The sequence below is a fragment of the Leptinotarsa decemlineata genome, unplaced genomic scaffold, assembly GCF_025532065.1.
Source record: "Leptinotarsa decemlineata unplaced genomic scaffold, Ldec_3_MD MMD2_tig00026307_RagTag_RagTag, whole genome shotgun sequence".
NCBI classification, from domain to species: Eukaryota; Metazoa; Arthropoda; class Insecta; order Coleoptera; family Chrysomelidae; genus Leptinotarsa; species Leptinotarsa decemlineata.
This window is the reverse complement of record NW_027412681.1, coordinates 11,114,783-11,141,831: the sequence shown is the minus strand read 5'-3', so window position 1 is coordinate 11,141,831 and position 27,049 is coordinate 11,114,783. Positions and strand designations below refer to the sequence as shown.

At 32.9% G+C, this 27,049-nt stretch overlaps 1 protein-coding gene across 4 annotated transcripts in view; it reads right to left on the bottom strand.

Moving 5' to 3' along the window:
- LOC111508655 (hypoxia-inducible factor 1-alpha) overlaps window positions 1-27,049 on the bottom strand; it is a 268,802-nt gene that overhangs the window by 7,590 nt on the left and 234,163 nt on the right. For 3 of the 4 annotated variants that reach the window (XM_074180950.1, XM_074180949.1, XM_074180947.1), the window contains exons 9-11: window positions 15,901-16,133; window positions 11,683-12,022; window positions 9,976-10,259 (exon numbers count right to left, since the gene is read on the bottom strand). In XM_074180950.1, the coding sequence (XP_074037051.1) occupies window positions 9,976-10,259; window positions 11,683-12,022; window positions 15,901-16,133 (857 nt within the window). The remainder of the gene's footprint in view (window positions 1-9,975; window positions 10,260-11,682; window positions 12,023-15,900; window positions 16,134-27,049) is intronic. The other variant, XM_074180948.1, reaches the window with a different exon arrangement.

Genomic DNA, 27,049 nt, shown 5'->3' with positions numbered 1-27,049 from the left:
ACTTTGGAGGGCATAGAGTTGGTTTCATTTTCCAGGAAACAAAAAAGTTGTAAAACTCATTGCCCATGAAAATTACTGAAGTTTTTTCCCAACACCAAATCGCTAACGCTATTTATGCTATATAGATATACCCTACAGGTAAACCCTACAGGTATACCACCCTAAATTGATTTTACAATTTTGGATTTGGAAAAGGTAAATACACTTATTTGAATGAATGAATCAAAGACGTTTCCTGTACTAAAGTATACAATCCCCAAAACTCCTGCAAAGAGAAACGAAAGTCGAAAGCGCTTTGCAAGAATTTTTAAAAATACACACCCCAATACAAAAAACCTCTTCGATTCATCCTTTTACAATTTTGCCTTATCTACCACCCATACAGGTATATCATTGCCCATATTGATTTTTCACAACTTTTGGACAACGTTCCATGATACTTTTCGCAATGTTTTCTATTCAAAACTATGTTTGGGAATCATGTATCCCAATCTCTACTATTAGGTTGTTTCAAAGTTGTGTGCGTTCTTATGAGTCTACTTTAAAACTGTGATGTCTCAGTGAATACTTATTGAAATTAATCGAAATGAGCGCCATTTGAATCAGTGCACTTTTGCCAATGTAACACGAGTCGATAATTCCCGTCAGCATAAAAACTGGGTGTTTGGGATTCGATGAAGTGACGAAGGCCGTTTTTGCCTGGTCCTGAGGTGAGAAAGTTATCGAGGTGTTTGAAAAGATGGTAGTCGCCTGGTGAGAGCTCTGGAGAGTAAGGTGGGTGAGGCAGCGCCGGCTGCTGCTGACGCAATTTTCGCTACCTTTCGTCGATTTTCTGCTGTGATGGTTTGGCCCGGTTGCAGAAAGTTATAGTGAATCACACCAGCCGCTGACCACCATATAGTAACCATGGTATTTTTTGGTGAGCTTTTGCCATGATAGTCATCACCACTGTCCTGCACGTGTTCTGTTGTCGTAGAGTACCTATCCACTTTTCATCACACGTGACGATCCAACCAAAAAAAAAAGATCGTTTTGGTTACGTAATGAAGAACAGACCTTGAAACATGACAATTTCTGTCGATCGTTCAAATCGTGGGACACCCATTTTTAGAGTTTTTGACTTTTCCAATACGTTTTAAACCAACAAAAACCGCATGGGAGCTGACGCCCAGTTCTTCCGCCATCTCACGCACCGTTTATAATTGGTCAGTTTTCACTAGGGTCCTTGTCTTGGAATACTGAAGGTTGACTACTTAGGGGCCCATCTTCGAGGCTAAAATCTCCGGAACAAAATTTCGCAAACCAACGTCGAACATTGCGTTCATTAACACTATCATTGTCAACTTCCTGGTCTTCTTGATTCAATTTGAATTCGCAAAGAGAAATTGGCTGAAATTTGCTTCAACTACATCATATGGTAATAGGCTGAAAAGAGGCAGAAAATTAAACTTTGGAAAAAAATAAACAATATCAATGTGAAGTATATACCACGACACAGGGGAATATTTGTTAGGATATGGAGCTACAAAAAAATATGACATTGAAACGGACAAAACTTTTTGAACAACCTAATATTATTTGAAAACACACTGCCATCACATTCAGCTTTTTTCAGATCAGTTACTGAATAGTACAGTGAATCTACAACTATGTACCACATTCATCTGAGTTCTTCAAGTCATCTTTCATTTTGATGCAACATACTGTTGATTCTTCTCGTTTACTTTCTCCAACAAGGAATCCACAACTTTTTTCCTCTCTTCATAATTTCATTGTCTATCTTGTATTTTATTTTATTCCTTTTTTTTCAATATCCGAGTAACTGATCTCTGTTTTTGTTCCAACATTTTCTTCTTCGAACATTGTTTTTTCGTAAATTTTTCATAATATTTCATCTCTTGTAACTACTCGTTCAGCATGAATCTTTGAACATCACCATTGGAATATCCACTTTTGTCGCTATTCTAACTGTAAAGGCTATTGCAATTTGAGAAAGAAACTATCGGTGAATTGTGTAGAAAGGTTCAAAAACATCTTTGATGATACCATTTTTCATCCACACAGAATTGGGTGGTTTTTGTGAATGGCTGATTATACATACATTAAGAAATTGATCAATTGAAAGTAGGTATATTTTCCTTTTTGAACTGTCGTGAACTTGAACTTGATTTGAAAGTAAAAGTTTCAATTTGGAATAATTTAAATGAACAATGCAAAAAAAAAATTGATTAATAATAAGTGTAGCAATGAATTTGTTTATTCGATTAGATTTGAGTGAATTATCGGGTTAAGCGTAGCTAATATGATTTCGAAAAGTGTACTCGTATATAAGTATGTATTTGGTAGATGATATCGATAAAATTTTTTTGACAGTTTATTAAAGCGATATGTTTTATATAGATGAAATGACTGATAGATATTTTCACCAGAAACGACCTGTTAGATGATTATGAAATTATTATCTATCGTAAAATACATTTTTAAATTAAAATCTACTTGTTAATTCAGTATATTATATTATAAATCACCAAAAGAAAGTCAAGGAAATTATGTACTTTATAGATGTTCACTTGGAATCTTAAGATGAGTAATTAGATATTTTTCCCCAGTTTGTTTTATTTTATACATTGCTGTGCAGAGTTTACAGCAACATGTATTGCCGATTTACCAAATTGACATGCATAAAATTTATCAATAATGATCAAACATAGTTCTCTTTCTCTCTCTCTCTAGGTTTTTTTGGCTATGGCTAAATGCACCGTACGGATAGTTAATATTGTTCCTATTTTGCTCTGACGATAAATGATAATGAAGTTGGTACACTTCGAATTTTTATGAATACTCTCACAATGGCTTGAATGTCTTCAACTAATATTTCTCTGACTTTTGAACAATATTTTTTTCTAAAAGATAAGTGTTAATCGCAAATCATGCTAAGCAAATCCCAGATTTACCAATTAGAAAAGTCAATCAATCATTATTCAACTAAGAATGATGCTCCACTAACAATCCCGTGTTTGAAATACTTCAGATTCAAGGACACTGGTGTGATATATATCTGATTGTCATTATCTTTTTCTCAAAGGTATCTGTAACAAGTGATAAATTCAATTTCAAATCAACAATAAACTTATTCAAACCAAACAACCTGCTAGAATAAATAGCTATCTGTGGACTCAAAACCAGCTACTTTTCTTATTCTATTAGAAAGAAAATATATCTTGAATGTTTATTTTACTAATGAAAACTAAAGTACAAATTTTTGAGAAAAATCTATATACTCACATCATGACGAAATCTGCATATAGTTCAATTCCAGATGAAATAAAAAGATACTAATCCACGAATTCAAATAACAAATGAAATAAATTCTAGGAATTTCATAATTTGCACTGTTCATATTATTTGAGTACATAACAAGTTCATTTAAAAATTCATAATTCTCTGAAATCAATTTCTCTTTTTATTGTACTTCAATGTTTTTTCTAGTGATGTTTTTAAATGTCAAATATTTTCTATCTCTTTGTTACTGTTATCTCATGATATATAGTATAATCATCTTATTAACTAGTACCCTAAGATGTTTCATGGGATAATGAGACTGAATTGAATCTTATTTCTTTTGGGTATACATTTGTTAGAACCTGTTTTTATTCCCACTCAATCAATAAATAAGTTTTTGGAAAAAATTGAACCTAAATTTTTTTTCTCTTGGTAAGACATTTGTCTTTTGAAAAAGTGTTACATTCTTATTTTCAAAGTATTTATTCATTATGTGTGAGAACATTTTTTTCAATTGTTAACTATAAATTTAACGTAAATATAATAATAATAATAATAATATGGTATAATTTAAAAAATGTGTGTGCAGAAAGAGAGAGGGAGAGAAAGAGGGTGTATATGTTTATTGCCAATAAGAGGAATCAACATATTGTTAACAAATACGTACATGTAGGACTAGGTGTCAATGAATAAGTGTATTTTCATATATTCTAAATCTTATCTATATTTGGTGACTACGCAGTTTGATCTCGAATGATCCTGGAATATTTAAGAAACAAATGAAAGTTATAAGTTACTCAACTGAAAAGGTAACCAAATTCTATTGGACGATTGATTTAACTGACTGAAATGAATTGTCAGCCGACTGCTTGACAATATTTATAAAAAATTGGCCTAGTTATTCAATACTTATTTGCTTCTTATCTCTTGGGTCATTATTGTGGGTGGTAAACTGATTCGTTTTTTTGAAATGAAAATGTGTCTTTTTATGAAATTAATCAATGAAATACTTTTTTACTTCACTTTTTAGTTGCAACTCCAATTGGCACATTTTCAAATTACTTCAGATATATCTTTTGAGTATTTGCATTATTGGCGAATTTTGGCGCATCATTCAAGTTAATGTTTTTGAATGAATAATTTTCAAATTAAAAAAAGTGGGTTTTCTGGGCATGTTGAATTTTCTAATTGAAAAACAGCGATTATTAAACTAGTTTGAGCGGGTTCTGTAAAAAAATCGGTTCAGAAAACCACAGCCATACTATATATTTTCTCTAGACCGTCTATATTGACATATTATAGTCTGTGGCGTAGCTAGTTGGAAGTAATTAAAAATAATGATTTTATTCAAAATATGAAAACAGTAACTCCTCCTACAGAATACTTTATATCTGATCTTTTTCAGTTGCAAATTTAGAAATCAGATATTTAAAAACTACACGACTCTAGTTAAAACTATTTTTTCTTTTCGAAGTCACTACATGAATATAATTAGGAACTTACGTCATGTTACATTATTGTGTGTTGGTCATATTATTATTAATTATAAAAGTACTAGATGACACTTCTTTTACATAAAATTATGCAACTATCTGAATTATTCAGTATTCATTCTAATGTAGAAGTGTTTTCAGAATAGCCAGATTTATATTTTAAGAAGTTGAATTTGTTAAATTTACAGGAGATATTAACCCTTTGTGTTACAGCGATACAACCGTAACACCATCTTTCAAAAGATGAAATTTGCTTAGTCTTCTGAGGAAAAATTCAAGACTTTAAAATGTTTTACTAGCCAACGTCTATTTCATTTTTTCTGTTGAAATACCATTTTTACTTCATCTAACTCAATAGGAAGTAGTATTTTTCGAACTTCACCATCGAAGTGTACCTCTTATTACCTTACTCATTTTTTCACTCACTGGTAGAGAAAAATGAATTGCATATTATTCTGTGACTTTTTTGTAGTAAAACAGGTACCTACCCTTCAATATTAAAGTTTAAAAATATAACTTCTTATTGAGATTTTTGAAACAAAAGTCGACGTATGCTCAGTTTTCACCTATTCACATATATTTCATTTATTTTTTCAACGCCATCGTTACTTCATTCGTTTCTCACTATTTCAAGTTGTTTGACAATATTTTCAAAGATGACGTCATAGTACCACCACATTGAATTTGGAGAAAATGGCTTCTACGCCGCCATTTTCAATGGAAATGATCAGTTGTTTTATATCACTGAAGAGAGAAGTTTATATCCTATCAAATGATTTGAATAATGATATAGGATTCTAGTTGAAATTTGTGACTTGGGTATATTTTCGGTTAAACCGGTATATATTTCGAATTTATCACCCCACAAACAACTGAATGGCGCCGTGTACAATGAATTCCTTGTCACCCAGTATATACAATTTTTAGTTCATTTTGGAAAGACAACATATTTAAATACGACAAGTTACTGATACAGATATTATTTTCACAATAAATGAAACTTTGTCCTTTCTACATCTATATAAAGTTTTGCATTACAATTTTTTATTCTTTTCAGATTAGGAAATGTAAAAATGATATCCTTTATAAAATTTATTTTCGTTCAAAGATGATAATGTTTCAAGTGTAACCTGAGACATTGCTTTAACAATTTTTTTTTCAATTTACGCAATCAAATGTAACTCTGTGGTTTCACCATGAAATCACCTTCATTTTTAAAATCTCTTTTTGAAAACCCAAAATTTAAGATTGAATTCCCAAAACATATGTGAAGACTATTTAAAAATAAATACCTACATATTCTTAATAAAAACAAACGGATATGGAAAATTGAATTCCTTATATTTTCGTTTTCATTTCATAATATGCTAATTTTGATATAATGTTTACGAATCAGAATCGCAGATGACAATACTTTGTGGATATTTATGTAAATTAATTTTTTCACAAAGAATAAATGAATTCGTGTTAACAAAAGTTATCTGTGTCAACTTTCAAACAGGAATGAATTTTTGAATATCCTTTAGAAAAACACCATCAATTATTCGAAAACATCATCACTTATGTGGATGTTATTTTGAAACAGGATCATATTTTCTTCAATTTTCTAAAGTAATATATCCTCAAATTTTGAAAGTATTGAAGAAAGTGAATTGTCAGACAACTTATGTCAGTTCAACATAGTTTTTTAAAATGTAGAGCTCAGTTTCTAAATTTGTTCAATTGAAATAATATTATTAGTAAATGTCACAAAAATTCCTTCACAAAAACATGCTATTCAAAAGACAAACTTCAGGGTTGGATTTAAAATTGTTCATCGTTACCTACAAAATGCGTTTTTTTAATAGAAACAAATTCATTACTTTTACCGTCTCAATGAATAATGATATCAGTATTACTTAGGAGTTACTTTAAAAATCAAGTGAAAAAATATTAAACACAGTACTAGACATATTCAAGTTCACTTTTGATTACATTTCAAGGTAAGAGGAGGGATAGTGAGGCAGGAAGGAATAACTCAACAATAATCTAAAATTTTATTAACATATCGATGAATATGCTAGAATCGTAATAAATACACACTAGAATAATCTGAAAATAATAATCTTTATAAAAGATTACATATCACTGTACTTCTTTGCTGTAACAATAACAATAATGCAGAAATACTATATACAAATAAATCTACAACTATCACTATAACAGTTTTACGAATGTTCAAGTCTATGCTAAAATAGTTATTTGAATATTTCTTTGTGACTTTTATGTTTCAGTGTTTGGGCTTATGTGCAAATGCCCTAAATCCATACAAAACACCGATTTTCTCAACTATTTTGCATTTTCTGCTGGTTTTTTTGAACAAACATAAAGACTTTGAATTACGCTTGGACTCAAAAATGTTTTCACCTCAACAATGAAAAACACCACGTTTTCTTAATTTTCATTTTAAAAAAACCAGACAAGTAATTTTTCTCACTATTTATATAATCTGATACACTTTCTCTTTTTTACAATATTCATTTGAAGGAAAATAAAACAAATCCTGATATTCAGCACAACATTGCTTATATATATATATATATATATATATATATATATATATATATATATATATATATATATATATATATATATATATATATAGATTTAGTTTTTATTTACATAAACATTGTTCTAGATTATTCTCTAAAGACTTTAAAAACTTCATATTTTCAACATTCCAGTCTAATGAATTATATATATACAATGATATCACTGAGTATTTTTATTATCACAAATAAAAAGTGAGCATGAGTTTTAGAATGGGAAGTAAATATTTCCTAGATGATAACAATGGTTCAGCGACTGTTAACATGTTCTCCTTGAACAAAAATATTCATGGTGAGAGTTCTTTTAGATTAGTGACGAAAGACAAGGAATGTGAAACCTAGACAGAGAGAGCGTTTCGCTTCTAGACAATCACAGACAATAACAATGGTGCGCTGATGTTCTTCTACCTATGTCTTCCAACTGTTACAAAAAAGTGGCAGTTTCAAAGTAATCTATTTTCCCTGAACTTTATTGTACTTTGCGATACCTTAGATGTCTACATATTTATAGAAATTCGATAAAACTTCGATTACCTTAAATATATTTGCTCATAGATGCGACTAGAACTGCACACGGATAAAACTCGTTATTGGAATATTTCAGGAACATTTTCATAGTTTGGTGTAAAATATTCACACGGTCCAGGTTTATGAAACAATATCCTTGATCACTGTTCCGATGATGACTATGCAATAAGTGCAGGGAAACAATGAAGCCCAGTTTTTTAAGCATATTTTTAATTGACATCAATATTTGTAAGAATGCATTCACCTAAGGAGGTTTATGATCTTAAAGTGGTAACAGAAAAATTCAGATCATATTTCATCGATCTGTCAATGTCAATTTTCGTCCCTAGTTAAACTTAATCATTCAGAACATTTAATGCAATTATTAATCATGTTTCTTCAAGACAAACACATGTTGAAATTTTTGAAATCAAAAATGAAATGGGTGTTATAGATATAATATTGTAAATCTTAAATTCGAAGGCCTCGCTACATGTTTTGTGTAATAGATCAAGAAAAGTAACTCAAAATAATATTTTGTTTGTAATGAATATGACAATTTGACAATTATGCTGCTGAGAAGAAAACGTTGGTTGTTGCTATCCTATCAGTCATTATTTTTTTGCTGGTTGTTCTGACCAGTAATACTCTCTTATTGGCTTTCCTTTTCTCGCCAGAACTCATTTTACTTGTCAAAAAATTTTCTGATGTTTCTGAAGTCGCAGATGCAACGCACTGCCGACTTTTGAACATCATAGGAGAGTTTTTCTCCAACATCATCAATTCTCAATGTTATAACATTTCATCGTAATAGTGCTCCTGTAAACGTCAATGCTTTGTTTTCTGCTTATTCATGCGAATATCAATAAGAGGTTAGGGAGACAAGTCAGTTTTTTCGAGATAGATAAAGAGGTTGATGTGGAAGTAAAAAGCCAAACATAGATGCTCTGAAAACCCCTTGGAAGCATCAACATATTTTTGAGAACTGCATGCTTTAGACACATGTTCTCATGAGTGTCTCAAAAAAACAGTCGTTAGAAAAATCTGAACAGCTTCTGAACTGAACAAAACGTTCATAACGGGACTTTTCATAGATATCACCTTCATAAAATCTGGATTTCAAACACTGGAATTACCATTAATATGGCTGGGACGTTGAACATTTGCTTTGTGAATACCCCTAGAAATTTTCATCAAACCTGTACAATACTGAACAGAGGATTTTTGTCATATTCGATATCTGTCCTATTCATATCTGTCATCTTACATAGAATGATCTTATGAAGTAAAGCTGCAATTTCTGGATTCCTCACAGAACTGACGATTTACGATGCTAACTCATGTCTCTGTTATCATCCAATTAACCAAAAATTCATATTCTGAAGAATATTATGGTTCAAGCTTCTCCAATTATTAGATTTTTGTTTCCAGAAACGATATCCAAACACTACCGTGGATACGAAACTTTTATTGAATAATAAATATCTAAATCGATTCAAACAATACTTCTTTTACGATTCTGATTTAAGTCAATATGTTACTTCAGTTTGTATTTAACTGTAGACAACACAAGATTCTTTCTTTGCAGTATAAAATATGTTTGCCAACATACTACACAAAACATGTTGGATTCAAAAAAAGGCCGGAAAACTCTTCTGTAATCTTCCATTATTGTGATCGAGTTGAAGAACATTCCATGATTAGTTGGTTAGGGACGTTTTACTCCTTTCGTTTCAAATGCAGACTTTCGTTTCAAATGCAGACTTTCGAAAAATCAGAGATCTGACTGCATATAAATACCTTGCAACCCAAAGCAGTGTAAGATAACAAAGAACATCTATTTTCAACACTCTATGCATTTCGAGTAGTTTTCCTCTCTTGAATATAATTTGCATTCAAACGAAAAGACAACATTGACATATATATTGAAATATTGAAATTCAGTATGACAGAATATTATTCAATAATGGACCGAAAGAGACTTTTACGAAACATTCAAACTAGATGAACGTCATTATCGCAGCACAAACGATCGATTCGCTTCATCTTTTAGATTTAGTTGGGGCCAAACAGATGTACCCAGCCCTGATATCGAACCCGCTTACCAGAAGATTCATCAACACACTGTCGCTTGGTTGAGATATACAAGCGGCTTTCTCCGAACCGTTCTCTAATAACCAGTTACTTTTGGATTTTTGCCTGCCCCTGTTGTGGTTATTCGACATCAACTGATGTAGGAGTTCGGAAGACATTTTTTCCTTGGGTTCGCTTCGCGTTCTCTTGTTTGACTGGTTGTATGTACTTGAATTAGGTCTTTTGACACTCGGAGAACGCTCTAGTTTATTTAGCTGTGAGTTGGTGTTATTATTGATCCAGTTTTTGCGAGTAACTGCAATAAAAAAAGATATTAATTGTTTCACTACCTAAATGAACAAGTAATCTATTACTGGTGTGTCATTCCCATTTCATAAGTACCAGCTTTCGTTAGGATTTTTCTTTCATTTAGTTCAATGTTCATGTGAAAAAACTTGTTAGGGAAGGTTTTTTCTTTCAGTCTGTGACTGAAACGACTCTGAAAGAAACATGCAAGATCTTCTCATTTCTAATAAAGAGTTGATTTTGAACTTCATTGCTTTCTTCCTTTCTTCGAAAGTTTCCCATATTTTTGTATAAAGCTGGAGAGAAGTAGAAAGCAGCAAAGCTTTTCTTGTCAAAAAAAAATTTCGTGTCTTTAACTTAACAGATAAAATAATGAATAGAATCACACCTTTTTTACCTTTATGAGGACGTAATTGTATTGGTTCTCAAATTTCTACCAAGTCAAACGTAGCATATGAGACAAGTGATATTTTTATAGATATTGAGATAGGTGACATTGACTGTTTTTTAAACATGAATTGAATGAAAGAGAAAATTTACTTTCGATTCTTTTAATAGAAGGATTATAATTCAAAAATGAAAATGACCATTGTTTAGTCTATCAGAGAATCGAATGTTAAAGTGCTAAACCAGAAATTCTTGAATTTTGTGAGGTCTAGAGATAGTTCAGAGATAAGAAGGCAATGAAGTATTTGAAAGAAATTTCTCCAGAACACAATGGTCATCTCATTATTATTCAATCCAAAAGCATAATTTGCAAGGACCGGAAGATCTTTAGAATTTCTTGAACATATCAATACTATGTGAAAAAAATAACAGTTCACTTAGAGGTGAAGGCATCAAAAAACAACCTTCCTGGAGATATTGGTCACGGGGGTATTTGAAACGAGACTCCAATAATACCCAGGTCAAAGATCGCCATAAAGGCATAATGAAAACACTATGAAAAAGGACGAAGAGAGTTTGGGAACCCCGAATTTTCTGGAAAAAATATTAAAATATCCGTGAAAAGTCTTCGAAGCAAGCCGGTATCACAAACGAAATATGTTAGATTTTCATTATAGTACACGAAGGAAACTATATGAAGGTACACCAACCCATGCAACACATGGGTACCCAATGAATATTCAATGAAAGTCTTTATATTCATAATATTGATGCCCGAAAAATATTAATATGTACGTCTGCGAAATATCCATTTTTGTGTGTATCTTATGGATGTCTATAGAATCCACATCAACTGTTAGATATATCCGTAGGATATTCTGTGTTGTTTTTGAATTGATTGGATATTCTGAGTTTCGAATCAAGGAATACAGCCAGAATATTATGCCTACTTGAAAAATTTCGCACGACTTTAAAAAAATTATAGCTGGCAAAAAATGGGAAATTTACAAGTGACACTGAAATTATTTCACTCTCTTCCCACTTACATTTTGCGTTATAGATATCGTCCATGTCGTTTTCCTGCAATATTCCCCCTCCGTGATCGTTCATTTTGAGGTTGTGTTTGCTGGACAGCAGCTGTGCTAAACTGGAATTACTTTCCGGTTTTTCCACTTCTTCCTCAACAGTGCTCCACATGAGATCAGTCGTAAACATTAAGGGAAATTGTTCGGACATCGGAATCGGAGAAGGGGATTTTACTTTCAGTAGGATATCGTTGTTGCTATCAGGATCATCTTCCATGTGAATATTAGTGAACGCAGACATGTCGTCGTCTAAAAGAGAATCGCTCGGACTGTTGAGAGAGGGAAGACTGCAATCGGACTGCTGAAACAAAAACGTTTTAATAGCAAAAACGGCGGAAAGAGTACACGATGAAATTGAAATTTTTAAGAGGACTGACTCATTAGTATTTTACTCACGAATATTCGAAAATTAAATAGGAGATAGGTACAACAATGAAGTTACGACGTTCATTTCTGTAAAATAGTTGTGCTTGGTCTCAGTAGAGTGAGGGTCTAGTAACTGTCAAAACAGAACACAGAGTCAGATGCTACAAATGCAATACGCCTATATACAGACGGCTCAAAAACCAAAGAAGACTCAGGATGTGGAGTGTACTCCAGATTAAATGGAGAATGGGAAAAATACCAGCGTGGTTCAAACAGAACTGGCTGGTATCTCAATTGCCACAAAAGAAATGACCAGAAAAGAAATTTCTGACAAAAAACATAACAATCTGTACTGATAGCAGACAAGCCCCATTAGCCTTGAACAGACAACGTGTTACCTCAGGGCTAGTACTAGAGTGCCACCAAGATTTAGCCAAAGCCTCAGTAAATAAAAACATTATCCTGAGGTGGATTAAAGGGCACGACAGGTGTAAAGGTAATCGCATTGCCGACTCTTTAGCCAAGGAAGCGGCTGGATGACTGGTCATCACCCGAAGACGATTGTAGATACTAACAATCGAAACGTCGTGAACTAACGTGGCTTGGAATCTCTCAACTTTTTATTTTTATTTTCTTTTTCATTTCTTTATCTTTATTAATTTTTTGTCCAATTGTTCTATTTTTACTTGTATTTTATTTCACTATTATTTCATTTCATGTTTTTTTGCTTAATATAATTGTTTTTCAGCTTTTCATTTTTAATTATTCTTTTTTAGTTGTTTCAGGGATTTCAAATCATTTTATATAGTAGACAATGGAAGTCCGAACTAGTGAAATTCATCATGAAATATTGTCAATCACCTTCAAACAAACCTATGCAGATGTTAATTTCATGTCTATCAGTTTTATCAGTGTTGGAAAAAGGCTTTTCATCGCTGTAAAACTTTGTTTTCATTATTTTATCGGTTTGAAGGAAATACTCATTTGAAGTGTATCTTATTTCATGAGATAATGTTGATATTCATTTTTGTTGTCTAGTATATCCTAGACTGGTAGATTTTCTTTCATTAAAATTTTTCTAGAATAGTTTTGCGATATGTTTATTTCAGGTTCACTGTCATTTTGTAAATCTAGTGTTGGCTAGATTAGTTTATATTTTGTTTCCTTGAATATTTTTTACTAAAGTTATTATGCTCTTCATAAATGTAATGTATTGATATTTATATTGCTGAATGTAAAAGGACAAAATACATATGGAGGAGCATGCTGTAGGTATCGCCTCTACATTTAATGAGGAAATAAATACCACTAAATATAAATGTGACGACATTCTAAAAAAAATATCCTACATAATTTGGGATCAATATAAAAATTGATAGGGTATTTTTTAGGAGAAGTGAAAGCCAAAAATCTTTTTTCTCAAAAAATAAAAAAGATCCCGAATTAGTACATCGAATATCCCCGTATAACCAGTAATATTGAATGAAAAATCCGATCTGGGTCAGTTCATTTTCAACTTAACAAACGATTTGTAACATACAGTTGGCCAGGCACAGTAGTATTCAGTATTTTTTTTTAAATATGTTATTGTAACCGATATAGGAATACATATCCAGTCTTACATTAACATAATAGAAATTGCTAAACGATCAAAGTGATCTTATTGGAAAAGACAAGCTGTCAAGAAATCGTCTTATATCAATCAATCTTCCATGATTGATCATTCAGTAAAGTAAAGCTGGCTCCTACTGTCAAGATTTATTGAATATTTTTATAAAACTTACTGAAATTTCATGGCGAGTCTCAAATTATTCTTTTAAAAATAAATGATATCTGGAACTGCACAAAAAAACTGAATTTAATTGTTTCTACGTCGACATATTAATAGGCGACAATTTTGAAAGTTATTTAATTTTTCTACGATTATTTCTAATATTTTCTGCTTATAATACTACTCATCACAAGGCCTTTTAACTTGACAAAAAAACTAAAAAAAGAAAACAAATAAGTTTCTGCAAAACACCAGACAAAAGAAATGAATTGATGGATGTAGCCGTTACTACGTGGTAGGAAATCATAATGAAGAAAAGATAATTGAAACTTTCTATGTTTTTTACCACTTTTATTTGTAACTGACGTTACTGCAGTTTCGTCCTATAAGGACATCTTCAAACTTATACATTAATGTATACGTTTTTTGTTTAATGTTTAAGTTGGAAAATGTCCTTACAGGACGAAACTGCAGTAACTTTACTTACAAATAAAAGTGTTAAAAAACAAACAAACTTATACATTAATGTATAAGTTTGAAAATGTCCTTATAGGACGAAACTGCAGTAACGTTAGTTACAAATAAAAGTGGTAAAAAACATAGAAAGTTTCAATTCTTTCTTCTTCATTAAAATTAGAAATCTACAATTTTCAAGCAAAATGTTTCCTGAAATTAATGAAACTATATTGTTTTATTCGTTTTAAATAATATTCTAATTTTTAAACTTCAATAATCCCTTCACCTGAAGTATTCGATTTTCAGAAATAGAATACACTCACCTACATCAATTTTCCTTACATGAATATATCTTTTTGCAACAAACTTTTCATTTTGGGAAGCCTCATTTGAAATTTATAAGGATTTCTTTGTTTTGCTACTAAAAGTTACGAAATCGTTTTTGGAACAACTACTAACAACCGAAATAACAAAACTGCATTCAATTCAATTCTAACGTGAGTCGAGTGAATTGTTTATCGGTAGCAAATTCGAATGGCATTTGGACGATATTATCACATCTCCATCATAAAGTTTTAATCTTGCCAACAATTTGCGTTTACATGAATACATTCGTTTTGGATCTAAACAAACAAAATTTCTATTCAGTGATATCATTTTTATTATTATTACTTTATTACCTCTCACTATTTTCACTGTACAATGACTCAATAACGCAAATTTCTTTTTGGAGTCGTCTAGTTATACAGTTCCTAAATCAGCGTAACAATAACTTTTGTGTTTTGACTTTACGTCTAACTCTAGAAAAAATAGATTTTCTCTCTAATTGAAAAACCGCTCTCGTTCAGCCTTTAACCAAAGAGGTGAAGATATTCCCAAAAAAGTATAGATGAAAAAATAAAATAGTAAATCATCATATTCTTAAATGTTTGGAATACTTCAATTTCGAGCGATAACCAATATGGTTTTCGCAACAAAGATTAACAGTTGACCCCCTAGCCAGGGGTTGCTATAAACGACTTCTTGCTTTTCTCAAAAATCGTTTTTAGAAATGGTCGTTGAAAATTTTCTCCTCTCTCAAACATCTTCAACCTCAAACCATTTTTCCATCATCCACCCCCAACCACCTATTAATCTATATTGTCTTCAGTTAAGATGTTCTCAAGACACATAATTGATATGTAAGTGCATTTTTTTGTTGTCAGCAGATGTTTTTTCTTTTAATGAATTTGTATAATAATTGTGAATTTCAATTATATACCTATTACGATATCACACAAAAAGTAGTCAAAAATAGGATATCCCTTTGTTGTAATATTACTTGAAAATTTCTGCCATTCAGGACCTTTTGCCTAAGCCCCTATACATTCGTCTGACTGTTGAAAAAAGTAGTCTTTCTGGGAAAGAAGATTTTAAGAAGCAAAATCATGTTCATATAACAAGGTATAGCTTTTCAATAAACAGTATATTGTAAATGTTTCCCACATACGTTTATAAGTGAAATTTTATTTTCATTTCAAAAATCAGAAAGGACACACCCATCAGCCACAATTACTCTTTCTGTGTACCATTTAATAAATACGTACCTTGGAAAAATCATTAGGCGACAGCATCTGCGGGGACGTGTTCTGGAAATCTCGGTAGGTCAAGAACTGATCTGATGTAATTATCGGTCTTTCGGACAATATGGAACTGAAATTATTCTCCAGTAAGATATCGTCCAACATGTCCGAGATGAAAGGGTGGTCCTCCAATGGGACACACACGTCCCCAGCAACGGGGGCTAGGTGTGTCAGATCTTCTGGTTCGTCTTTCAACACTGAAACAAAAGAAAGGCAGCGTCATTTGTTAGTTCATCTTAGGCTGAAACCTCTCATTCACCTGACGGAGCTCCCGTCAAGTTGGAGGTAGGAGATGGAAAGTAAAAATAAGTAGTCTCCCAATATTTTTTCAAGAACATGATCCTAAAATAGTTACACATGGAGCCACGAAATATTGCACATGTGTCATTAATTTATGCACACGAACAGTCTATTGAAAAAACTATATGACGTTGCGAATGCTCCAAACAACCTAACCTGTCTTGTCTTTTTTTTTCACTGTACAAAAAATGATGCATATGTAAAACTATGTGCTTTGTTGCGTATTTTATTGAACACGCATGTGCAATTTTTCATTGTCCCCTTTGACATCATCAACGTTGCAATTGAATAATACTTGACAATTCTGAGTTGATGAATAAAATTTTGAAGTTTACCACTTATACTAGTAAAATTAGGAAAAAAGCATTAAGCAGAATTAAAATATTGCACACTTGAAATACGTGGATGTATTTTCCCACAAAAGTAAATAAAAAAAGTAAATGAGATTACTTTATCAATACGTATCAATGCATTAGTAATTCTTTGAGTTTATTTGAAAATTTCACACATTTTAGTGAATATACACCTATGAAATAAAGATACACATATGCCGAGTAAACAGATGTGTGCGTTATCATTAATTATATGTTCACAAGATAACAAAAACTGCAAGGACATCGTTCTGGAAAAGGTAGAAAAACCCACTACTAAATTCGCTTCAAGTGATAATAAACACTGGGTGTGGTTATTGATTAGACTTGACCGCAGTGTATAAAAAGGAAAGGAAGGCACCAAAGATAGGATCAACCAACGAGGCCATCGAGTGTCCATGCACTTACTTGTAGACAATTTGACTTATTTCTCCTGACTTGTTTGACAGATAATATAGTGAAGAAATTAATTCAACTTCATGTTGTTTATTCAAAAGTTCAACTTAACCAATTTAATTAAATTTTTTTTTTAATTTAATGAGTGAAGTTATGGAATATGCAGAGAAACTAGGAAAGCAATGAAGTGAAATATATATTGTTAGCCTGTAAAGTATACGAAAATGGCCAACAAAGCCTGCTCCCCAAAAAGCAAAATATATTAATGGTGGGATTCAATCTTGGAGATTCAGTAGTTAAAGTCATTACAAATAACGTGTTAAAATGGTTTCCATTTCAAACACTAGGAACATTGTTAAACATGGAGAACATGTTTGGTTTTTTCATCTCTTGAAAATGCTAACTTGGTTAGTGAAAGAGTATTGAAGTTCTGGTGATTGCGAAAAGTGTTGATTTTTGGATGTTCGGATATTACGAAGAAAAAAAAACAGTTTGTGAGCTGATGTTTCGGTCCCTTCATTGGTAGCGTTACTAAAGCTATTAGAGTTTATCAAGACGGCCATTTTCTGGGTATTGAATTTGAATTCAACCAAAATTTAGCCAAATATAAACAACTGAAAATTCAAAATGACAGAAAATTCACATATTTTCATTTTCGCCAAAATCGCACTTTCACGACTGAAATTTGGCATCAATGTCTTTTCTTGTCTTTTGCTTGCAAATGTGATTTTTTTTCGAATGTTCGCATATATTTTGGTTATATTAGCGAATTTTCTTTGCTGAAACCTAAGTTTTGCGACTTTTGAAAAGCAGCACCAATTTTTCAAATTTTCACCTCCGAAATGGTGAAAGACATGCTAGTATGAAAACGCCTAAATATATGCTCTCAGAACAATTTCTGGATTTCATAAACTACAACTCACGATTTGATCTGCACAAACTTTATTTTAAAAATATATCACATGTTTCGCTAACACCGTAGCTTTATCAACAGTGATTCAAATCACTGTTGAAAGTGATTCAAATCACTGTTGATAAAGCTACGGTGTTACCGTGAGTTGTAGTTTATGAAATTACTATGGATCTTCATCAAGTAACGGCCGAATCAATCAGAAAAAAAATTCTGGACTATGTCTGACACTCAGTTTCAGGTTCAATGCAACGCGTACTGTTTTTCCGCTTTGTTAGTGGTTTATTTATTCATTTTTTCAATATCTCAAGATTTACGGCTGATAAACTTGTGTTTTTCTCCGGTATTGCCGTTTGTTAAATTGGTCTTCTGATCGAAGGCCTTTTAATTGTGGTATGAGGTATTGTAACATTCTTCACAAATGTGCAACAACCTAGACGAGACGACTCTGGACATCATGGCTTGTTGCTGGAATTGGTTGTAACCGAATTCACTTCTTTGCATTGGCGACTGATTAGAAACCCATTTTACGGTAGCCGGTCGGGTTGACGTGGGTGCTTTACTCCACTCACTCAATCTACCGCTGTGTGAACCGGTGGTTCAAGCCGCGAGGCCGGACGATCGATTTTCACTGTCTACCGTCCAACCCTTGCTAGAAATCACACGTTAAAAGGTAATACCTCGTTAGTCCTTAGCTTGCACAAGTTACGACTTTTGAGAGTTGTAGTTCGTAGAGGAGGGGGGGAGGGCGGAATAACAGATTTCAATCAGATTTTTTAAACATTCTCAATATGCATGCAGAAAATACATATAGTCACTTTTTTCTTTAGTCAATTTGTGAAACTCCTTCCACTTTAAACTCATTTGGGTAAGAAGATGAATTATTAAAGTTACTTCAGGAATAGAAAAAATATTTTCAATTTGTCAATTTGACAGCGAAAATGGTTTATTCGTTAAGGAATAAATAATAAATTATGTAAAAGTATACCACCTCTACATCATGAATCCATTACCAAATAAAAACTGCCGTTCAATCAACTAACACGATTACGCAAATCAATTATAAAAAAAAGCTATACAGAATTTTCCCTGTTTTTAAAATTAATTAAAATTTCGTAAATGAATCAAGTTCATCAGTGTCAAGGTTGAACAACAGCAACCGCTAAGCGCAACCAAATCCTTATATGTATCCTAAAAATAGTTTCCGATATAAAGACATTCGAGTTATTTTAAAATTGTCTACCGTTAATTTCGACGGTCAGCGAGGTTACTACTGCAAAAAATGTTTCACGATCGTTAGTAGTTTTTGTTCCATCGAAATTTTAAACTGATAAGATGTCGTCTTTCTTCAGGTCAAAGGACTCGTGACAAAAAACTCTTGTATTTTAAATAATTATTACGTGCATTACAAATGTTTCATGATCGTTGAAAAATTTCACAATATTAAGGTGCGTATTCACCAAAAAAGGGAGCACGAGCGAGCATTCGTGTATGTTCGCTCGTGTTTGCTCGACATATTGATGTCTAGTCCACACCAGAGCGAATATCTTCAAGTTTGTAGTACCGCCTCCTTCTCGATCTTTTCTGAACGCGAAGAAGCATACGTTCGCTCGCTCGCTAGCCCGTATTCACCAGACGATTATTGATGCAGAATTATCGTTCACTCTTGTTCGCTCTTGTTCGCTCGTGCTCGCTTTTTTGGTGTAATGTAATATATTGGTATAATGTATTTTTAAACTTATACATTTAATGTACAAGTTTGAAAATGTCCTTATAGGACGAAACTGCAGTAACGTTAGTTACAAATGAAAGTGGTAAAAACATAGAAAGTTTCAATTCTCTCCGAATTGTTACAATGTGATTGTAACAAATCGGAACAAAAAACGATCTTGCTAGTGAGTACTAAAGCATGTATAATACCTTTAGTATTACAGCATTCAAAAATGTGAGCTATAAAATTTTTGCACCATTTCAATTTTTTCAATACATATTGTCATGTTGATTATTTTAACTAGATATTAGAGAAAACTGAATGAAAAAATGAATACAATGAAAACAGCAAAAAACGCAATCACTCTATATCTCTATAAGCTATATCTATGGCTTCCACGGCTGTCGTCAATGTTTTTGTTGGTTTCCAGGTCTTCGTGGTCTTTTTAGATTACAATCTCCAAACGTTTCAACTGAAATTCTCATTTCCGAGGAGTCTGCAGTCGCTGAACATGCATTGTCCGACGGGGAACACAAGATCCTTTTCGAAAATACCGAGAGGCTAGCAACGTCGAATCATTATTTAACAAGAATGTATTTGGAGGTCATAGAAACACACAAACACCAAGAGAACTTTAACAGAAAGGAAGAGAAAACTTATGTACCAAGGATCTGGCACACAGCATTGAAATGCGCCAAAACGAAGCCATCCAAAACGCGCGGGAAGTACGCGCGAACCCGCTATTACAGAAAGTGTGCGAAAAATCAGCACTATAAAATGACATGGCATAAATGAGGGTTTCAGTTTCAGTTAATACGCCAAGAAGAGTACTTCGACCACGCCACTGAAGATGGCTGTTGCAGTTGAAACGTTTGGAGATTGTAACCAAAGAAGACCACGGCAAAAATCGGAAACCAAGCAGAACATATAACTGAATGTATTTAGATTTTCTCATTTTGTGAAAAAAATGTATTTGTTTGGAAGTTTTCAGATACCATTTTATACTATGACCTTCAAAAAGTAGTGCGCTAAAGTCGGCATAGCGGACCCCTAATGTTTTATTTGAAGAGATAGACACTTGCTTTGAAGAAAGTGTTCAGGATCGAAACATAATTGTTGTTCAGTGTGGTCTGCCTATCATCGAAATTACTATTTTGAATACAATTGAATTTACATAATTCCACAACAGTTTCATTACGTATTCATCATTCTAACATTCTCAAATCATTTTTTGAATTGATTTTATCTACATTTCTTAAAACGCTTTCAGTGTGTTGTGAAATAAATATTTCCTACACAGCTTGATTACTTGCAAGTGTCAATCTGAAAGTTGTACATTTTACTATATTTAAAGCGACTTACACACGCACAATATCATTGCACAATATTAGAAGTTGTGCAATAAAATTGAACATTTGCTTCTCGTACTGATGAGTTGTGAATGAAATCCATTCATTTTGGAATGTGGACCTGTAAAATATTGTGCCGTCTGGGAGCAATGTTGTGCAATAATCGGCCAGTAAGTATCAATAAGTAGAGAACACATTTGATGACGGATGAACATTTGATTCTCTGATATATTTATTTATTCATAAATTAATTTATTCATCAATTTATATTTTGTCCCCTTCAGATAAACACCCTCGTGCCAGCGTTTCTTCCAATCCTCGAAGCAGGGCCGTAGCCAAATGAAAAACCAGGGGGGGAGGAAATCCAAATTTTCCCAACCCCACCAGCAAAATTTCCCAGCTTTCGAAGAAATGAAAGCCAAGGGATTAGTTACTACTATAATATATTAATTTTCTTACGCTATCCAAAGATTTAAAAAAAATCTGTTTAAAATCTGTTTTTCCGTTAACCAGCCTAAGAACGACAACCCTCATAAGTCGAAACTTGTGCGAGCTAAGGATTAACGAGGTCTTATCTTTTAACGTGTGATTCCTAACACGGGAATGCAGTTGCCCGTTAGGGTATGCACAAACAAAAATAAAATTTGGTGATTATAAAAATAATAATGGGAATTATTCTACTTTGGACCACCATGTATAGGACTATTCAATATAAACGAAAGGAAACAACACTTAAATAATATTGTGCTTATTGTTTTCTACTATTATTTTTTCTATCTTCACGGCCCGAAATTTCCCAACTTTTTCAAGTCGAAAAAATAGCGAAAAGTTGTGAATTTTTTAAAATTGTCACTTGAAAATTTGTGGACTGTTCAGGACTGCTTTCTTAGTTGGGAGAAATTAAAATTTTTTGAAGATTTCAAACAACTCAGAATTCTCTTCAAGTTATGCATGTTGGGAAATCCCAACCTTCTGCTGGTTCTTTCCCTTTTCTTATTACCTCTCCTTTTAATTTTCTCACTTTTATTTTTTTTTATTTTTATTCATTTTCTTAACTGCTTCGAAGCAGTTCTAATGTGCACTTTTTGGTATGTCCTTGGGCTCTTTCAGAGATTCGGTTTTTATCTTCTCAATCGTCGCGAAATGCAGTCCTTTCATGGGATCTGTTTCAGGCCAAAAAATACGAATAAGCAATGACAAGTGAGCAGGTGAATTATCGCGATGCAAAAGCCATAAATTGTTTTAGTATATAGGTATATAGACAGGGCGCGAAATATCAACATGGGAGGTGACCTGAACAAAATAGGGCGGCTTAATGAAGATCTTAGCTGCAAACAATGCACTGACCTATGCATAATCGAAATCAAGCCCAGAAGAGTAGAACAGACGTTCAACTATGAAGACCCGTGCAAACTAATATTCGGAACAAGGTTGTTGGAACACTTGTTATAAGAAGATGAGTGACGACCTAATGAGCTCATTAGGCTGCAAATCAATCAGACTTTTTTCGGAAGTTGCATACAACACAAATTGTAAGAGGTATACGTAGATATGTCAATATTGACTGCTTTTTCAATTTCTCCTCCGAGTGATTTCATTTCTATATTAGTTTAAAATTTCGTTTCAATCTACGTAGCAGGAGCTTTAAAATATTGAAATATGGAAAAAATTGGAAGGAGGTTCTTTTGCGTTTGGTTACCACGCACAGATAACTTCTTCGGAGATAGAATATTCATTCAAGTCATACCTTAATCTAGTCAGCTTTCAACATGGAAACATCTCTGATGAAGTTAGCTAGGCATGCTACCGAAACGTCAGGAAGAAATTCCATAATACGACGGACGTTAAACGCGACAAAAAATACGGACCTGAATGAAAGTATTTCTTTTGAATGAACAAATGTCCCAGTGAGTAAGGTAAATTGATGGAAAATATGATAGAACTTACCGGTACTTGGAAATCTTACACTGAATACGAAGAAATTGATGGGTTTGGATTAATATGACTTAGGAGAATTCTATTATGTCTTTTTCGAGGTGCATTGGAGTGTGTATATGTGTTTTGGTATTTTCGATTCGATTTTTTTTTAAGGGTAAAACACAAGCACTACAGTAAACTCCTTATGGCGCTCTCAGAGCGATGCCTGTGCGAAAGTAGCGATTCACGTTGGATTTGAATCGCTGAAGATTAAATCCATTTGGAAAAACGTTCTCAGGAAGTTTATTCCACATAAACGCAGTTCGCCAGATGAACGAGTTCTCAAAGAGTTAAATTCGCGGTGTACTGAGTTGAACCTCAAAACGATGAGCAGCCACAGTCCGTCGCGTATTTCTGATATGTACCGCTCTTGGTGGAATCAAATGTGCCAAGTCACTTGAACACTTTCCGTGAAAGTATCTATGGAAGAAAGACAAATCCTCAACCTTTCTTTGATGTTCCAGACTATCAAGGTTGCGAGTGATATTCGCGTCTCCAATCAGGTGTATGCCTCTTTTCTGGATGGAATCCAGCAGCTTCACAGTATGCTTAGGGGCGGAGCTCCATACATGAGAACGATACTCGAAAGAAGGTCTGATCTGAGCTTTATAAACCATCAACAGTTGCTGAGGTGTGTACAGTATTCTGGTTCAGAACAATGTTCCAAGCAGTCTTTGTAATTCCAGCGACATGATTGTGCCAAGACATATTGGTGTCCATTTTAAATTGGTGTCCATTTTAACTCCCAACAAACTTATTGAAGCAGAAAGCGGAATTGTCTGACCTCACATTATTATATCCGGTTCGGAGACATTTATCTTTTTTGAGAAAACCGATACCTGTCTTTTCGTGGCATTGAATTGAACCTGCTTACTTTCACCCGAATTCGAAACCACCTATAGATCTTCATTAAGATATGCAACCTCCTGCTACCGGTGAAGATGTGCCTCCGTAGCCTCCGTAGCCCGTAGCCGATGTCCTGGAATCCAAATGGAATGTCGAAACAAGTGTGCTGTTTTCAGCAAAGCAATATATTGGAGAAAAGAGAAATGAAACTTTCTATGTCTTTTACCTCTTTCATTTGTAACTAACGTTACTGCAGTTTCGTCCTAAAAGGACATTTTCAAACGTGTACAATAAATTAAGGACGAAATTACAGTAACGTTAGTTACAAATAAAAATGCTAAAAACATAGAAAGTTTCATTTCTTTTTCCATTATGATTTCCTACCACGTAGTGACGGCTACATGCATCAATTTATTGCAATATATTGGATTCTTGTTTTTTTGTGTGTTCTTCAAGCTACTTTATATATTTTTTCCTGCTCAAGACTAATAACGAAGGTCAATGAACTTTGTATAGAATAAGTTTACCAACTGATCTTCAGTGTTTCTATATAATTGCAGTTTATTTATTAATGTATTTTTGTTTATTTGTTATTCCTCATGAAAAATAAAAACAAATTGTTATTATCTGGATTGTAAAAATTATATTCATTTGAGCCACAATTCAATCTGTGACGCGAAGTTGAATAATAATAATTACATCGAATGCGATTCATCTCCAAAAAATAATTATTCGTATACTTCATTGAATACATCGTAGAACGTCGTAATTTTGCCAACAAACTAAAGATAGACCTTAATCTTCAATAAATTCGTAGTATATGTTGCAACAATCCACTTAACAGTCTTGACCCCTGGTGAACCATTTACTACGACTATGTTTTCATTGCGTTATATAATAGAACTTAATAAGGTTTGATTGTGCCTTATTTAGAACGCTTGACACGTCTCAATTCAACTGTTTGAATTGGTTCAAATTAGAACTAATTGGTCGATCCGCACGATACACAATAGTAATGGTGTTGTGCTTCTCTGTACCACACCCTGGTATGAAATCGACTTTCGATATTCAGAATTTAATATTTGGTAGCTTCGTAAACACGATTCAAGGTTTCAGTACTCGCTTGAACAAACCTCGAATAGTTAAGTCAAACAATTTTTATGGTCCTAAAAGCACTAAACGGTATGCAAACGAAATAATGGCTTACCCAGCTGTTATTTTCGATAATGAATGCTCTTAAATATAATCATCGAAAGGAAACTTTTCACCGTTCAGCAAATGCGTGAAGTGGGATTTTTTCGAGAATCTTGCCAAATATTTTCAAGAGTTCCAGAAAATAGAACTCATATTTCTTCCCACGACATAACAGGAGAGTCTGTGTTTCATTGAATTCTTCAATGTTGTTTTCTTTTCGGGCAAGACAAAAAAATGAAAAAAAATACTTTGTAAAACACCAATTGAAGATAAGGATACGCCTGCGATATTAAGATCACGAAACTTTTTGAACATTTTACACTGACGTATCAAAAAACACTTTATTGTGAGATTTTCACTAAACGATTTTACAAAAACGTAACACGTGTTTTGCTATACAATGGATTCTTCGAGCGTGTCTTAACTAACTAATTCTACACATAAAATGCTACATTTACCTTATTCTACAATTTGGAGTACCTAAATTTCCAGTACCTAATTTTTAACTACGTTTGTAATTAATTAAATTACCTGAGCTCATTTCCCAGTTTCCACATTTGAACAAATATTTAGTAACGGGGAGTTATTCAATTTCAATTGATCATTCAGTGAATTATACGAATTCTTGAATCTATTGATTTCTAAACATTCTAGAAGATTCTTCTAAATGTAATACATCGTATTCATGATTAAACTCTGCTGCTGAAGAGTGGTTTGTGAATGTGGAATTAGTCTTTCTAATTACAAAACTACATCTATGCTCTTTAATTCTTTGGGAACATGTTCTCCCTGTTTGGCCATATACAGTTTTGGACAAAAGCCACAAGTCAGCTTATATACTCCTGATCTATCCGACAACAAAGTTTTGTCTTTATTGTTTTAAATAAATTTACTTAGATCATTATTCGTTCTGTAAGCTACGTTTACGCATTCTTTCTTCAAAAAAGGGGCAATATTTTTGGTTGGTTCACCCAAATATGACAATGTCCTATAACTGACGTTATCGCATCTTGAATTTGAATAGACCAGGTTCATGGCTTGCTTTTGCAGTTTTTTGAAAGAGTGGAGTCTATAATATCTACCTTATAAACGTTATTAACCGCGATCTGTTTGATCAAACTCAGCGCTCTCTGGAAATCCCTATCAGACAGTGAAATATTGAATAATCTGTGAAGCATACTATTGAATGCAGCAACTTTATGCTGATAGGGTGTGTGGAGGAATTATGTATAATAATGTGCGTGTACGATGGTTCGTGGCAAATTGCAAATTCATGTTTATTGTTATTTTTCGTAATGGTTAAGTCAAGGTAATTTAATGAATTATTTACCTCCCTCTCAGTGGTGAATATTAATGACGGATGGATGGAATTGGCATATTCGATGAACTTGCCAATTGTATACCTGTACCAGTAAAACAAACTAAGATATCGTCTACGTATCTGTACCAGTACAAAAAACTGTTAGTTAATTGATTATTATGGATTTCATACTCTGTTATCCAGCAAGGGACTCAAAGGGTTCCCCATTATTAGTCCTTCACTGCATGAATAGAATTTTTCGTCAAACTGGAAATAATTTTGAGATAGACAAATAGTAAGTAAATCTAAAATTGTCTGTTTTATCAATGGATTTACGTGGTTTTTGTCTAAGAGACACTCAACTAGTCCAATTCTTTCTTTCAATTGGCGGAATACTGGGAATAAAATTTTGGACACATTCATTTCGCGTTACCAGGAAGAATTACGTTTTTAATATTATCCACTTCTTGATAAGAATTATTTATACTGAATTTCGGCTTGAAATTGATTTAGGTTTAAATAAATTTTATCAGGATTTCTAAGATATTTACGATAGGTGTCGTTACAAACGACACCAGTGAAATATACATATATAGGGTCTTCTAACAGGGATTTTCGACCTTTGACAATTGATAACGGCCATCTTGTTGAAGCCACATCTGTCAAATTAGTTGTCATTAATTCAGTTTATTTTACCAAATCACCATGGACGAATATAGCAATCAACAACACGTATAAGTAATAAAATTCTTTTATCAA